The sequence below is a fragment of the Colossoma macropomum genome, unplaced genomic scaffold (genome assembly GCF_904425465.1).
Source record: "Colossoma macropomum unplaced genomic scaffold, Colossoma_macropomum, whole genome shotgun sequence".
NCBI lineage: Eukaryota > Metazoa > Chordata > Actinopteri > Characiformes > Serrasalmidae > Colossoma > Colossoma macropomum.
Window position 1 is genome coordinate 35,186,688 of NW_023494810.1, and position 16,719 is coordinate 35,203,406.

Genomic DNA, 16,719 nt, shown 5'->3' on the forward strand with positions numbered 1-16,719 from the left:
AAGACTATCAGTGTTAGACCTTCTGTTCTGTCCTGTTTGGCCTATAATTGTCAAAACACCCACTTATAAAATAAGGCTAGTTTCACACAGAGGAATTTGACCTCCGCATTTAACCCATCTGTGCAGTGAATGTACATACACACATACATACCACCCATTTTTTACATTACATTCTGCCCATAACGACTTCCCTAATAGTAGTTTAGTGCTAAGCTAATGCTGATGCACATTTTTTGCCTGAATAAACAGACAAAAAGCTAGTTTTATCTGAGTCTTGTAACAGTCATTATCATATATCTGAGTTTGTGTGTATCAGTGTTACAGTCACTCTCTCAGTAAAGAGTCCTGCATAGAGCTGCTCCTGCTTAGAGTACGACTCATATTCACAGTCAGCGACACACCTAGAACCTACAGAAGGACTAGAATGAGCATAATTGGTTGATTTGCTTCCTTAATATGTTGGTGGGATAATCTGACATGTAAGAACTTCAGTCCAGCTCCTGAAGTCCTGACCAATGGGAGAGCAGCTCAGCTGAATCCACCCAGATGCCACAGACAGAAAATAACTGACCCTCTAAAATATTAAACAGAAGGAAAAATCGTACCTGCACTCTTTCTCAGTCATCTTCAGTGGGTCTGTGCATCTGTAAAATTTACCCTGCGAAACAGAACAACTCACAGTAAAGCTGGTTAAGAAGCGGCTAAACGGAGCTGCTCAAATAACTCATAACTCATTCTGCTGACTTCCTGTTGCTAATCGGCTAGAAATGGTCACTTTACTCTGTAGGTCTGTGGTGGGACTACTTTACTTTATGGTGAAGAAACGGCCCATATAGTGAACATATATTTGAAACAATGTTCTGGGTTTTTTCATGACTGTGTAGAACTGTTATATAAAAACACTGAACACTGAGGTGGTGAGTTACAGTGATCTACTGCGACTCAGTCACAGCCGTGATGATGTTCACCACAATGCACCGCCTCCAGTGTTCTTCTGCTTAAATGAACGATGATCTCTCTCAAACTCTCCTCTGCTTTGATCTTTGGAGTTTCTTACCTTGAAGAGCTGGACTCCTATGCAGGCGAACATGAAGTCCAGCAGCATGGTCACCAGCACGATGTTCCCGATGGTTTTAATGGCCACAAACACGCACTGGACCACGTGCTGAGGCACAGGAGACAGAACACAGCATCAGCCTGTGATACTATAGACGGCTTCGCCAAAAATCAGTGTTGATAATTTGGTCATGCAGTTAGCATGATGCTAATTGGTGGGGTATTAGCTTCCTTGAAGTTAGCTACATTAGCCTCGTAGCTCCAGTGCTAAAAGTGAAGAAGCAAACTTCAGACACTAAACATGTCCTGGCTGACTAACTATGTTTGGGATGAGGTGGGAAAACTGGTGGGTATTCGAGATTTGGCCGAACTATCGCTTTAATGATTTTAGTATGTGACCAGAGTGTACTGACTGTAGATCAGCGCTGTAACTGACCTTCAGTCCTTTGGCTCTGTTTATGGCTCGTAAAGGCCTCAGCACCCTCAGCACTCGGAGAATCTTCACCACAGAGATAGCGCTGGACCTGCAGAGAACCAGAGGAGAACATGATTTTGTAAAAGGCGCAATTTTGATAAAAATTATTATTATTAGTATTATTATTATTATTATTATTATTACTATAGCAATTCAAAACAGCAGCAGACTAAAAGTGAATGGGTAACTCACTCCATTCCCATCGACAGCAGAGAGACTCCGACCACTATCAGGTCCAGGATGTTGAAGGAGTTTCGGCAGAAGGAGCCTTTGTGTAAGAAAGCTCCGTATGTGGTCATCTGGAACAAAAACAGAGTCAAACAAACTGAAAACATACAAACAAGCTCAGGGAAAAGCTGCTACAGCTCTAACAGGTGTTACAGCTTTTCATAACCATCACAGATGTTACAAGCATTGCAGGTGTTACAGGTGTTATAGGTGACATAGCTGTTACAGATGTTACAAGTTATACAGCTTATAGAGCTGTTATCAGTTACAACTGTTACAGGTATTACAGGCGTTACATGTGCTACATGTTCTACGAGTGTTGCAGTTTTACTATTCAGCACAATCTCATCTGTATATATGTTATTGGTTATATAGCTATTACAGATTTACAGGTGCTACAGCTGTTAGAGGTGTTATAGGTTACATCTACTACAAGTGTTACAAGTAACAACGTTACAACAGTTACAAGTGTCACAAGTTACAGGTTACAGGTGTTACAACTATTACAGTTGTCACAGGTGTTTAAAATGTTGTAGTTATTACCAGTGTTTCCGCTGTTACAGGTTACAATTGTTACAGCTGCTACAAGTGTTACACGTAATACAAGTTATAGCTGTTACAAGTGTTGCAGGTGTTCCATGTGTTACAGTTGTGACAGGTGTGACAGTGCTACCTTCAGCACAATCTCAGCTGTGAAGACGGATGTGAAGACGATATCTGCGTAAGCCAGAACCTACAGATAAAAACACACCACCAACCCGAGAGATCATTATTGTCATGTTATTAAATTTAACGCAACAGTTAATCAACTTCTTACAATCCCTCCACCTCCCCCAAAGGTAGTCAGTCCATCATGGCATATTTAGTGTCTGAAGTATGAATGACACACTGTATGTCCATGTTTATGTCCATGTGTCATAAACCAGATAAACGAGTCTATTATAGATTACTGAACAGTTCTACACGGTTGATGATTTAGATATTCAGTTAGCACAAAGCTAATCGGAAGGGGATAATCTTCTATTACTTGTTAGCTACATTAGCCTTGTAGCTCCAACGTCCTGGGTGACTATGTCTGGGTTAAGAGAGGAAACTTATCATTTACATTTATCGGTTAGTTAAAAAGTCGTCTCAGGTTTGTCTTTATGAAATGCTGCGGTGAACAGACATCATTAGGTTCTTTCATCTTTCTCAGGTGTTTCTCACTGAGCTCTCTGAGCTGGTACAGGTGTACCTGGTTTCTGAAGCTCATGGGGTCTATGGGGTCCTCAGCAGCCAGAGAGATGCTACTCAGCAGGATGAAGAGGAGGATGATGTTAGTGAAGGTGGTGGCGTTGATGATCCGGTGGCACAGCTTACGGAACCTGGAGAGAAAATAGGATTAAATAAAAAACAGAATTCCTCACAGAAAAGAGAGCTGAGAGCAGATCAGCTGCAAAAACACGTCTAAACAAATTTTAACCAATAGTGTGGATCATATGAACATTATAGAGGCTTTTTAAATGAAACAGTAGAAGCCATATCGCCCCCTACACTTCCTGTAGAGTATTACAGTCTGTCAGAGTGACTGTGTGGATCATATGAACATTATAGAGCTTTTTAAATGAAACAGTAGAAGCCATATCGCCCCCTACACTTCCTGTAGTGTATTACAGTCTGTCAGAGTGACTGTGTGGATCATATGAACATTATAGAGGCTTTTTAAATGAAACAGTAGAAGCCATATCGCCCCCTACACTTCCTGTAGTGTATTACAGTCTGTCAGAGTGACGGTGTGGATCATATGAACATTGTAGAGGCTTTTTAAATGAAACAGTAGAAGCCATATCGCCCCCTACACTTCCTGTAGTGTATTACAGTCTGTCAGAGTGACTGTGTGGATCACATGAACATTGTAGAGGCTTTTTAAATGAAACAGTAGAAGCCATATCGCCCCCTACACTTCCTGTAGTGTATTACAGTCTGTCAGAGTGACTGTGTGGATCACATGAACATTATAGAGGCTTTTTAAATGAAACAGTAGAAGCCATATCGCCCCCTACACTTCCTGTAGTGTATTACAGTCTGTCAGAGTGACTGTGTGGATCATATGAACATTATAGAGCTTTTTAAATGAAACAGTAGAAGCCATATCGCCCCCTACACTTCCTGTAGTGTATTACAGTCTGTCAGTGTGACTGTGTGGATCATATGAACATTATAGAGCTTTTTAAATGAAACAGTAGAAGCCATATCGCCCCCTACACTTCCTGTAGTGTATTACAGTCTGTCAGTGTGACTGTGTGGATCATATGAACATTATAGAGGCTTTTTAAATGAAACAGTAGAAGCCATATCGCCCCCTACACTTCCTGTAGTGTATTACAGTCTGTCAGAGTGACTGTGTGGATCATATGAACATTATAGAACCTTTAATTAATCAACATTTTTTTACTTTTTTTCATTCAATAGCTTGGTTGACTAATCATTCCACTCCTGGTACAGTATCGCTTTATGAAATATGATTTTATTCACTGCAGTACTGAGCACTAGCACTGTGACTAAATGTCCACACTGACTTGTTTTGTGGGCCAAAGATGAAGAAGGAGCTGGCCTCAGGCATGGGCACCACCGTCTCCTTGAGCTGCAGGTCTGCCATTGGCCGAGGCCGAGGACTGGTGGGGATCTCTGGCTCCTCCTCCTCATCGTCACCTGGAAAGTGTATGATGTACAAAGATAGTAGAGAACTCTATGAGTAGATAAATGCCATAGAACCAAAAGCCTCTACATCTCCAACCGCCTTCGAACGGCCAGATACAGCAAACTACACGCTCGTATGTGTAGCTGTAACTCTTTATTTACGTTCTGTATCACCTTTAGTTAATCATGTAACTGTGAAACAATAATATCTCTAAACGTAGGTTACATGCAGCAGCTGCTCACCTGGAAAATCAGCAGGTGGGAAAGGATCCTTGATCTCGTTAACATTGGATTCAAACTCGTCCACCTTCAGCTGCTCAAAGGAGACATGCGGTCCTGCGTTACTCAGAGTGATATTCGTGCGAAGGTGTAGAGGGTGAAGTGATCATTATCTCTGATCTTTATTAGGCAGATGTTACAGTGAGATATGTGTGACCTCTGACCTTCGCTGTTGTCGGGATTCCTTCAGTCTTTGCTCTCTGCTCCGCCAGTTTCTTAGCCAGTGTGGACTTGTCCTCATCTCCTTTATCAGACAGGTTAGCTCTGCAACAGACAGCAGGATCAGACAGGTTAGCCTAGCTTTGGACAGATCAGCTTAGCATTAGTAAGATTATTTTAGCATACAGAAAAATCAGACATATTGGCTTATGATCCAACAGAATCTGACAGTTTATCAGACATTAGACAGTTTATTAGCATCAGACAGCAGGATCAGTCAAGTTAGCATGAGTTCTAAATCAGACAGCACAATCAGATAGGTTAGCTTAGCATCAGACAGGCTAGCTCTGCATCAGACAGCAGGATCAGTCAAGTTAGTTCTGCATCAGATAGTAGAATGAGACAGATGAGCTGAGCTTCAGACAGCAGAGTCAGGCGGGTCAGTAGCAGAACGGTCCTACAAATCAGAGACAGATTTGACCTTCGACATTTGTTCCACACCTGAGCAGCTTTTTGCGTTTTTTCTCCTCTGCTTTCTCTTTCTGCGCTGAGGTCAGACTCTCGGCCTCGGCCAGGTTGTCCACCGCGATGGCCAGAAACACGTTCAGCAGGATGTCTGCGGCACACAGCTCAGAAAACACTGACAGACAAACAACATACATTTATACATCTGAAACGAACTGAACTGGATATTGGTCTGTGTGAACCAGCAGGTGTTTATTGTGTGTAAACGCTGTGTGTTTATTGTGTGTAAATGCTGTGTGTTTATTGTGTGTAAATGCTGTGTGGTTATTGTGTTTAAAGGCTGTGTGTGTGTTTATTTAAATGCTGTGTGTGTTTATTGTGTTTAAATGCTGTGTGTTTATTGTGTTTAAAGGCTGTGTGTTTATTGTGTTTAAATGCTGTGTGTGTTTATTGTGTGTAAATGCTGTGTGTGTTTATTGTGTGTAAAGGCTGTGTGTTTATTGTGTTTAAAGGCTGTGTGTTTATTGTGTGTAAATGCTGTGTGTTTATTGTGTTTAAAGGCTGTGTGGTTATTGTGTTTAAAGGCTGTGTGTTTATTGTGTTTAAAGGCTGTGTGGTTATTGTGTTTAAAGGCTGTGTGGTTATTGTGTTTAAAGGCTGTGTGGTTATTGTGTTTAAAGGCTGTGTGTTTATTGTGTGTAAATGCTGTGTGTTTATTGTGTTTAAAGGCTGTGTGGTTATTGTGTTTAAAGGCTGTGTGTTTATTGTGTTTAAAGGCTGTGTGGTTATTGTGTTTAAATGCTGTGTGTGTTTATTGTGTGTAAATGCTGTGTGTTTATTGTGTTTAAAGGCTGTGTGTTTATTGTGTTTAAAGGCTGTGTGGTTATTGTGTTTAAAGGCTGTGTGTTTATTGTGTTTAAAGGCTGTGTGTTTATTGTGTGTAAATGCTGTGTGTTTATTGTGTTTAAAGGCTGTGTGTTTATTGTGTTTAAAGGCTGTGTGGTTATTGTGTTTAAAGGCTGTGTGTTTATTGTGTGTAAATGCTGTGTGTTTATTGTGTTTAAAGGCTGTGTGGTTATTGTGTTTAAATGCTGTGTGTGTTTATTGTGTGTAAATGCTGTGTGTTTATTGTGTTTAAAGGCTGTGTGTTTATTGTGTTTAAAGGCTGTGTGGTTATTGTGTTTAAAGGCTGTGTGTTTATTGTGTTTAAAGGCTGTGTGTTTATTGTGTTTAAAGGCTGTGTGTTTATTGTGTTTAAATGCTGTGTGTTTATTGTGTTTAAAGGCTGTGTGTTTATTGTGTTTAAATGCTGTGTGGTTATTGTGTTTAAAGGCTGTGTGTTTATTGTGTTTAAATGCTGTGTGGTTATTGTGTTTAAAGGCTGTGTGTTTATTGTGTTTAACGGCTGTGTGTTTATTGTGTTTAAATGCTGTGTGTTTATTGTGTTTAAAGGCTGTGTGTTTATTGTGTTTAAATGCTGTGTGTTTATTGTGTTTAAAGGCTGTGTGTTTATTGTGTTTAAAGGCTGTGTGTTTATTGTGTTTAACGGCTGTGTGTTTATTGTGTTTAAATGCTGTGTGTTTATTGTGTTTAAATGCTGTGTGTTTATTGTGTTTAAAGGCTGTGTGTTTATTGTGTTTAAAGGCTGTGTGTTTATTGTGTTTAAATGCTGTGTGGTTATTGTGTTTAAAGGCTGTGTGTTTATTGTGTTTAAAGGCTGTGTGTTTATTGTGTTTAACAGCTGTGTGTTTATTGTGTTTAAGTGCTGTGTGTGTTTATTGTGTTTAAAGGCTGTGTGGTTATTGTGTTTAACGGCTGTGTGTTTATTGTGTTTAAAGGCTGTGTGTTTATTGTGTTTAAAGGCTGTGTGTTTATTGTGTTTAAAGGCTGTGTGTTTATTGTGTTTAACGGCTGTGTGTTTATTGTGTTTAAATGCTGTGTGTTTATTGTGTTTAAAGGCTGTGTGTGTTTATTGTGTTTAACGGCTGTGTGTTTATTGTGTTTAAATGCTGTGTGTTTATTGTGTTTAAGTGCTGTGTGTGTTTATTGTGTTTAAAGGCTGTGTGTTTATTGTGTTTAAAGGCTGTGTGGTTATTGTGTTTAACGGCTGTGTGTTTATTGTGTTTAAAGGCTGTGTGTGTTTATTGTGTTTAAAGGCTGTGTGTTTATTGTGTTTAAAGGTTGTGTGTTTATTGTGTTTAAAGGCTGTGTGTTTATTGTGTTTAACGGCTGTGTGTTTATTGTGTTTAAATGCTGTGTGTTTATTGTGTTTAAAGGCTGTGTGTGTGTTTATTTAAATGCTGTGTGTGTTTTTGTGTAAATGCTGTGTGTTTATTGTGTTTAAAGGCTGTGTGTGTGTTTATTTAAAGGCTGTGTGTTTATTGTGTTTAAATGCTGTGTGTTTATTGTGTTTAAAGGCTGTGTGTTTATTGTGTTTAAATGCTGTGTGTTTATTGTGTTTAAAGGCTGTGTGTTTATTGTGTTTAAAGGCTGTGTGTGTGTTTATTTAAATGCTGTGTGTTTATTGTGTTTAAAGGCTGTGTGTGTGTTTATTTAAATGCTGTGTGTGTTTTTGTGTAAATGCTGTGTGTTTATTGTGTTTAAAGGCTGTGTGTTTATTGTGTTTAAAGGCTGTGTGTGTGTTTATTTAAATGCTGTGTGTTTATTGTGTTTAAAGGCTGTGTGTTTATTGTGTTTAAAGGCTGTGTGTGTGTTTATTTAAATGCTGTGTGTTTATTGTGTTTAAAGGCTGTGTGTGTGTTTATTTAAATGCTGTGTGTGTTTTTGTGTAAATGCTGTGTGTTTATTGTGTTTAAAGGCTGTGTGTTTATTGTGTTTAAAGGCTGTGTGTGTGTTTATTTAAATGCTGTGTGTTTATTGTGTTTAAAGGCTGTGTGTTTATTGTGTTTAAAGGCTGTGTGTGTGTTTATTTAAATGCTGTGTGTTTATTGTGTTTAAAGGCTGTGTGTGTGTTTATTTAAATACTGTGTGTGTTTTTGTGTAAATGCTGTGTGTTTATTGTGTCAGGTGAGCAGGATTGCGTGTTATGCTGAAAGCTGCAGTTGTCCGTTTTATCTTAGCATGGCCGACTTTGTGGAGAGGTGTGAATAGTTTTTCACCCACCATTGCTCACTAGCAGCTCAACACTTCACACACAGACAGACAACAGAGTTCTAGTTCATCTGATAACAGAATTACAAGAAAACAATATTTTATTTTATAATATTAGTTAAAAATGTCTGAGTTGGTCTTCATTACACTGGTGGAGTGGCCACTAGGGGGCATTAAATTGAAACCTAAACCACAAAGCAAATGTATATGATGATTTCTGGCAGGTGGAACGCTGATGAACAGCTACGATGTGTGTTTACGTTTTAAACAGACAGACTCTGACGCCGTTGTGAACAAACACACATCCACACAGGCAGGTGTGAAGGATACAGTTCCCACAGACGAAGAGGATGATGAAGTAGATGCTGACGAGGATGCCCGGCATGACGGGACCACCATGAGCCATTATACCATCATACATCACACTGTTCCAGTCTTCACCTGTTAGAATCTACAGAGAGAGAGAGAGAGAGAAAGAGAGAGACAGAGAGAGAGAGACAGAGAGAGAGAGAGAGAGACAGAGAGAGAGAGAGAGAGAGAGAGAGACAGAGAGAGAGAGAGAGAGAGAGAGAGACAGAGAGAGAGAGAGAGAGACAGATACAGAGAGAGAGAGAAAGAGAGAGACAGAGAGTACTGAATTATTCGTTCCACCTTAAATGGTGCTGCTGTTATGTGCTGCACAGAATGCAGTGTCCTAGTTTGCTAGTGTATTCAAACTTTAGCTCCACCTTAAATGGTGCAGCTGTGACATTCTGGCACCCCATTTAAGGCGGAGCTAAAGTTTGAATACACTAGCAAACTAGGAACAGAAAATTCAGTAGTTAATCACCAGCTTCTTTTTCGAATTTTCATTCCACCTTAAATGAGACGCCAGAATGTTACAGCTGCACTATTTAATGCTAATTCACCAGCTAACCCTAACCCTAACCCTCAAATAAGGCATGAAAATGTAATGGCTGCATCATTTTTAAGGTGGAGCGTAAAGTTCCAATGAGAAGCTGCTGAATCCCTGGTTTCTCTCAGCGCCTCGGTACCTGGAAGACGGTGATGAGGGCCTGGGGGAAGTTGTCGAAGTTGCTCCGCCGCACGTTCTGATCGGTGAAGTTAAATTTCCCTCCGAACACCTGCATCCCGAGCAGAGCGAAGATAACGATGAAGAGGAAGAGGAGGAGGAGGAGGGAGGCGATGGAGCGGACCGAGTTCAGCAGAGACGCCACCAGGTTACTGAGAGACGTCCAGTACCTGAGACACAGAGACACTCAGCAGCGAGACCCACCAGACCTTCATGCACTATTTACGTTAAAAAAAACAGATTTTTTAAATTCCACATGAACTTTATTGAATATAATGATACTCCATTATAATAAATTTGAACATTACAGAATCAGTGATCTGGTGTCAAAGCACCAATGCATCATTACACCTCCACTCTCTGTACATTCGGTATACATTTTTATGCATATATTTTAATTTAGGGGCTAATTTGAATATAAAATGGCACAATGGAAGCATAAAATACATTTATCTCCTTCACAGGAGGAGTTAAAACGTTCTTAACTTTCAGTGTAAGTTAATGTAAAGAGACTTTAGTCATTTTGGAGCTTTTCTTTTGATTCAATCATCCTGAAATTGTCCCACAGTGTAAAGATCAGCGGCTGTGTTCAACTGATATAGAAAAGGCAGCAGCTCAGAAAGCTACTTAAGTATTGAGTTACTTATAGAACTGCAGTGGAACCTCTTAGAACCTCCAGCATCTGTCAGCACAGAAACTACGAGGCTGAAAGTGGCTTCTTGTTCGAATTTTTCATTCTGTCTTAAATGTAAAGCTGCACCATTTAGAGAGAAACAGAAAATTCAGTAATCATTTGCTACCCTCTTATTTTTGGTTCCACCTTAATGAGGCACCAAATTGTAACAGCTGCATTATTTAAGGTGGAATGGTATATTCAGTTCTTTTCCATCAGCTGTTTATTAAAATTTGGGTTCCACCACAAATGAGGTGCCAAAATGTAACGTCATTTAAGGTGGACCAGAACATCCAATTAAAAATCTGTATAGAAGCTGAAATTATAAAACGAAGTGGAGTGTGTACTTGGTGACTTTGATGAGGCGCAGAAGGCGAATGCAGCGCATGACGGAGATGCCCATGGCGGACATGACGCCCATGTGGACGAGGATCAGCTCCAGAATCCCCACAGAGACCACGAAGCAGTCGAAACGGTTAAACAGAGACATGAAGTACGACGGCAGCCCCAGAGCGTACATCTTCAGCACCATCTCCACCGCAAACAGCGACAGCAGCGCTTTATTCGCGCTCTCTGTGGACACAAACAGGAAAACCATAAACAATAAATCAACATCACAATCCAACTTTGGTGTCCCACAAGGCTCGGTGCTGGGTCCTCTTCTCTTTTCACTTTACACTCGTTCTTTTGGTGATGTAATATCCTCTCATGGTTTCTCTTACCACTGCTATGCTGAAGACACTCTTCTACAACTAATGCTTCCCTTTCCACCTTCTGATACCCAGGTTTCCAGTTGCATCTCGGCATGTCTGACTGACATCTCTTCATGGATGCTACTCATCCCTGCAACTACCGGTCCTCATCATGATCTCGAGAACTCTGTGATTGTTCAGTCTGAAGATGCAAGAAGTCTTGGTGTGATTCTGAGTGGCCAGTTATTGTTCTCAGCTCGTATTGTGAGCCTGACTCGGTCATGCAGGTTTCTCATTAAGTTAGTTAACTATAGTATATAGATATATATATATATCCAGAGTTTGATAACTGCTGGTCTGTGCTGTCTGACCTTGGAAGTCTGTGAGCGACTGGGACTGCATGTGGTGCTCTGTGGCGATGACGAGTGTGTTGAAGAACACCAGCAGAAACACCAGCCAGTAGAAGAGTTTCGACTTCACCCACACACGACACTTCCTCCTGAAGAACCGGTTCCAGCGCCGGGCGTGACGCCTGAGGAGGACACAGACAGTTTGGACAGTACATTAAAAATCATACAGGCCAATAAAAGTAGAGTCACCGAAACTGAGATATTACTGATGTGAAGGTCTGAATCTGTGACCAGTGGATGAAACACATGGTGGAGTCCTGACTGGTTCTGATGGGCGATAAGTTGGAAATGGATTGATAAGATTGGTTGTAACGACTCAGGAAATGTTCATTAATCGATATGTTTTATTTCACTGGAAACAGAAACACCTGATCAGTCATTCTTTATTCCATTTATATTATTTATTTGGAAAATGAATTTTCTATCATCATTTTTTGCATTTTATTTATCGGCAAAACATCCACAAGCGAACGAATTAGGGACCACTTTCAAAAATGTTCTGTCATGATATTTGTTGTTGGGAGTGAAACATTATTGCTATATTATGATTAATACCAATAACACCTTTATTACAGACATTAAAATGTTTTCTCCATTAACGTTTTCTTTTCTAAAACTCTTTATATCTGATGTTGTTACAAATAGATACGCATCATTTTGGAATGAAACTCTTCATGAATGCACTATGTGGCCAAAAGTAAGTGGACACCCTTCCAAATTATTGAGTTCAGGTGTTTCAACATCAAGCACACAGCAACACAGTCTCCATAGACAAACACTGGCAGTAGAGGGTCGCACTGAAGAGCTCAGTGACTTTAAACATGGCACTGTTACAGGATGCCACCTTTGACCACAAATCAGTTTGTTAAACTTCTGCTCTGCTAGATCTGCCACTATAAGTGCTATTATTGGAAAATGAAACAGGTCAGCCACGAAGCGGTAGACCACACAAACTCACAGAGCAGGGAGTAAAAATCGCCTGTCCTCTGTTGCATCAGTCATCACAGAGTTCCAAACTGCCTCTGGAAGCAACATCAGCACAAGAACTGAGTGTCAGGATCTTTATGAAATGGGTCTCCATGGCTGAACAGCTGCACAGAAGCCTAAGATCACTATGCGTAATGCCAAGTGTCGGCTGGAGGGGTGTAAAGCGTCGCCACTGGACTCTGGAGCAGTGGAACCGTGTTCTCTGACTGATGAATCAGCTTCTCTATCTGTCAGTCTGATGATGAATCTGGGTTTGGTGGATGTCAGGAGAACGTTACCTACCGGAATGCAGAGCCAACAGTACAGTTTGGTGGAGGAGAGATGATGGGCTGGGCTGTTTTTCAGGGTTTGGGCTCCTCAGTTCCAGTGAAGGGTGATGTTGATGCTACAGCACAAAGACAATTTACTCAGTTATCTGCTTCCAGCTTTGTGTCAGCAGTTTGGGGAAGAGCCTTTCCTGTTCCAGCGTGACTGAGACCCCTGTGCTCAAAGCAGCTCCATAAAGACATGGAGTGACCTGTTTGGTGTGGAGGAACTCCAGTGGCCTCACAGAGTCCTGACCACACTGAACACCTTTGAAATGAACTGGAACAGAGATTATGAGCCAGACCCTCTCGTCCAACATCAGTGTCTGACCTCACAAATGCTCTTTTGACTGGACACAAATTCCCACAGACACTCTCCAAAATCTTGTAGAAAGCTTCCCAGAAGAGTGGAGGCAGTTAGAGCCACAAATAGGGGCAAAATGGGACGTCCAACAAGCTCATATGAGTGTGATGTGTAGTATCCACATACTTTTGGCCATATTGTGTATATTTATATTTATTAATCTTGATTTGTGGATTTGTGTTGGAACTAAGCTCAGTTAGCAGCCCTGACTGAACTCCTGAGCTCCTCATGCATGAGAACCAGCTGTGTTAGAGAAGTGTGAACTCTGAGCGGTGCAGAGCTGAGGTTCCCCAGAGTTTTGGACTCGATCGTTCTGGGGTTTTGTTTCTTACACGTAGTACATGAGGCGGTTCAGTCCCTCCAGCTCGTACAGACTCTCCGTGTCTGAGCCTCCTTCCTGCAGCGGCAACAGACCTGAAGGACACACAGGCACAGCAGCTCATCAGTAACATCGTCCAGAGTGAAATTTACTGAAATTATTAAATTATTTCAATTCATTTTTCTGCCGATATGGAAAAATAATATATTCCATGTGTATTTATCAGATTTAGTTTTGCAATGTATGAAAATGGCAAAAAATGTATTTGTTAAATTTATATTTAAAATGCTTTATCAGCATTTATTATTATCTGTGTTCAGCTGTGTGTAATGAAGGTTACGATGTAACTAAACGTACTGACTGTGATCTGCACTGTACTTTACATTAACCACGTACGTCTGCAGTCAGACTCTCACACACAATGTATTTCACATAAACAAGATATCAGATCATAACTGCATTTTCACAGAGTATCAATACCCACAACACTCGCTTCTGTCCTGTTAAAGGATCATTAGATCAGATTTAAAATGAAGATACTGGAACACAAATTCATCTCTAAAGGTATCAGACAGTGAAGGGCATCAGACAAGATTTTGGATATTTTCATACATTTTTAAATGGATTTGACAAACACATTTACACACAGTTATTTTTGTCTGTGTGTAATATTTCCCCATGCATTTTAAAATAAATGTATTTTAAAATATATTGGGTTCATATGGCAACATATTCTAAAATATATTTTAGTGTTTGGAATGACTCAGAGACAGATTCCTCTGCTTTGGTCAGTGTTACCTTGTCTGTCCTGGTCGTTGTCCATGACCTCGGCCTGTGCGATCCACTCCATATAGCCCTTCAGATCCTCATCCAGCTGCTGCCTCTCACGAAGCTTCTGATATTCTCCACTGCGGGAGCTCTTCTCTCGCTCTTTAGTGAACTCACTGCGCAGGACAGGAGCACAAACACACTGATACACACAACATCATCACCACCGCACACTCAGACTGAGCGCCCAGGTATACGTCTCTGTGAATCTGTTATCATGCAGTGTTTGAGCAGGAGTGCTCCAGATGTTGGTGTGTTGTGGTGCAGTTACATGTTTAATGTCAGTTAAAATGTTTAGACAAGAACTGTAAGAGTGTTCATGAGTGATATTCGTTTATATATAAGATGTGTTTGATTATCTTAATAAATACGTTCAGCTGCTGGGGGGTTTTGAGTGAACGCTGGGCTGTTCTGTTTCACTCTGCAGGTGGGAGAGACGTGGCTGCATTTCCATATTGAAAAAATGAGCCTTTAGAAGGTTTGGTGTTGGACACTGACCCACAGAGGACGCCTAGAACCAGATTTAAAATGAAGAAGGAGCCCAGAAGAATCAGAGTCACGAAGTAGAGCCACGGCCACTCCATCCCGACAGCATCATTAACCTACACACACACACAAATCATTATCACAGGTTCATGAAAAGTATGTTTGTCTAAGCACAGCTAGGTTTGTTTAAACCTGGGCTAAAAGCACACTGTTTCAGTTTGGCTTCATTTTTTAAGAATTTAGTTTATCAGTTTCATAACATCTTTCATTTTACTTTACAATAATAATAAAAAATATTAGTGATAATAATAGTTCCACAGAGACAACACTATCAACACAACACAGCTGTGCTTTTAGTGTATTAGGCCCATGATTATGAAATAACCTGATAATCTTTACTTCTACTTTATTAATTTAACCCCTTAAATGGCCAGAGTCCGTCAGCAGGCCCAAAGTTTTGCTACACGTGTCTATAACCCAAGAATAGGTTCCATATGTTTTATAGTGTGTAAAGCTGTACAAATTTACAGAATGTGCTGTGTAAGTAATGCTGATGGGACACAGACCCAGTAGAGGACGTCGGTCCAGCCCTGCGTGGTGATGCACTGGTACACAGTCAGCATGGAGAAGCCAAGGTTATCGAAGTGCGTTATGCCGTTATTGGGCCCCGGCCAGCCCGGCCTGCACATGGTACCGTTCACAGTGCAGCGACGCCCATTTCCAGCCTCGGCACACGGAGACGCCTTCTCATTCTCCACCGTGGAGATGATCTCTGCAGCACAGACAGTGTCACTTGTATTGTGGTACAGATTACTGACAAACTGATTCAAAATGTGATATGTTGCCTAAAGTATGATACGGTAGCTGTACCAGCTAAAATGTGAACGTATATAATGTATCAGCATTTTATTTTGTTTTCTCTTCCAGCTCAGTGAGAAACGTTACCTGTTCCAGTGTAGTAACAGGTTTTGTGCATCTTGCATTTGAAGAGTTCCAGACCAATGATGGCGTAGATGGTGACCATGAAGAAGACCAGCAAGCAGATGTGGAACAGCGGCAGCATGGACTTCAGGATGGAGCTCATCACCACTTGCAGACCTGAAGGAGGCAGAATTGCAGTGAAAGTTTGGTGGTTGATGTTTGATATTTTGCAGTAGATGTTGGGTGATTTATGTTTGGTGATTTATGTTTGGTGGTTGACGTTTGGTGTTTGATATTTTGCAGCAGATGTTGGGTGCTTTATGTTTGGTGGTTGACGTTTGGCGGTTGATATTTGGCAGTACATGTTGGGTGCTTTATGTTTGGTGGTTGACGTTTGTCGGTTGATATTTGGCAGTACATGTTGGGTGCTTTATGTTTGGTAGTTGATGTTTGGTGGTACATGTGTTTAGTAGTGGATGTTTGTGTTTAGTAGTGGATGTTAGTGGTCGATGACTGATGGTAGGTTTGTGGTGATTGAGGTTTGGTAATGGATGTTTTATGGTTGATGTTTGGTAGTGAATGGTAGAGAGTGCTTGGTAGTTGCTGTCTGATGGTTGATGTTTGTAGATGGATGCTTAGTGTTTGGTGGCTAATGGTGATGTTTGGTGTGTGGTTGATTGGTTGTGGATATTAGGTGATGGATGTTTAGTGGTTAAAGGTTGATGTTTGGTGGCAAATGTTAGGTAGTGAATGGTTGGTGGCTGATGTTTGGTGGTGGATGTTTGATGGTGGATATTTGAAGATGAATGGCTGGTGGTTGATGCCTGTTGACTGATATTTGGGAGGAGATGTTTGATGCTGAATGTTTAGAGATCGATGTTCGATGGTGAATCTTGATGGTGATTTGTGGTTGATGGTTAACGGCTGATGTTTTCTTTGTTGATGTTTAATGATAGTTTGATGATGAATGTTCATTTGTGAATGTTTAGTGGTTGACGGTTGTTGATGGATGTTTAGAGGTTGATGTTTGATGCTGAATGTTTAGTGGTTGATGGTTGGTGGCAAATGATTGACAGTGAATGTTAGTGGATGTTTGATGGTTGATGGTTAGTGACTGATGTTTTGTAGTTTACGTTTGATGGTAGTTTGATGGTAAGTGTTCATTTGTGGCTGTTTGGTGGTTGATGGTTAGTGGCTGATGGTTAGTGGC

At 40.8% G+C, this 16,719-nt stretch overlaps 1 protein-coding gene across 2 annotated transcripts in view; it reads right to left on the minus strand.

The window, feature by feature from the left end:
* Window positions 1-16,719, minus strand: part of cacna1sa (calcium channel, voltage-dependent, L type, alpha 1S subunit, a) — a 44,847-nt gene that overhangs the window by 17,001 nt on the left and 11,127 nt on the right. For both annotated transcript variants that reach the window (XM_036559049.1, XM_036559050.1), the window contains 19 exons: window positions 15,534-15,686; window positions 15,155-15,360; window positions 14,601-14,704; window positions 14,073-14,218; window positions 13,288-13,369; window positions 11,261-11,421; window positions 10,545-10,770; window positions 9,487-9,694; window positions 8,783-8,903; window positions 5,378-5,492; window positions 4,882-4,981; window positions 4,682-4,751; window positions 4,318-4,450; window positions 2,994-3,123; window positions 2,433-2,492; window positions 1,724-1,830; window positions 1,493-1,580; window positions 1,058-1,165; window positions 606-658 (listed from right to left, as the gene is read on the minus strand). In XM_036559049.1, coding sequence (XP_036414942.1) covers window positions 606-658; window positions 1,058-1,165; window positions 1,493-1,580; window positions 1,724-1,830; window positions 2,433-2,492; window positions 2,994-3,123; window positions 4,318-4,450; window positions 4,682-4,751; window positions 4,882-4,981; window positions 5,378-5,492; window positions 8,783-8,903; window positions 9,487-9,694; window positions 10,545-10,770; window positions 11,261-11,421; window positions 13,288-13,369; window positions 14,073-14,218; window positions 14,601-14,704; window positions 15,155-15,360; window positions 15,534-15,686 — 2,371 coding nt within the window. The remainder of the gene's footprint in view (window positions 1-605; window positions 659-1,057; window positions 1,166-1,492; window positions 1,581-1,723; window positions 1,831-2,432; window positions 2,493-2,993; window positions 3,124-4,317; window positions 4,451-4,681; window positions 4,752-4,881; window positions 4,982-5,377; window positions 5,493-8,782; window positions 8,904-9,486; window positions 9,695-10,544; window positions 10,771-11,260; window positions 11,422-13,287; window positions 13,370-14,072; window positions 14,219-14,600; window positions 14,705-15,154; window positions 15,361-15,533; window positions 15,687-16,719) is intronic.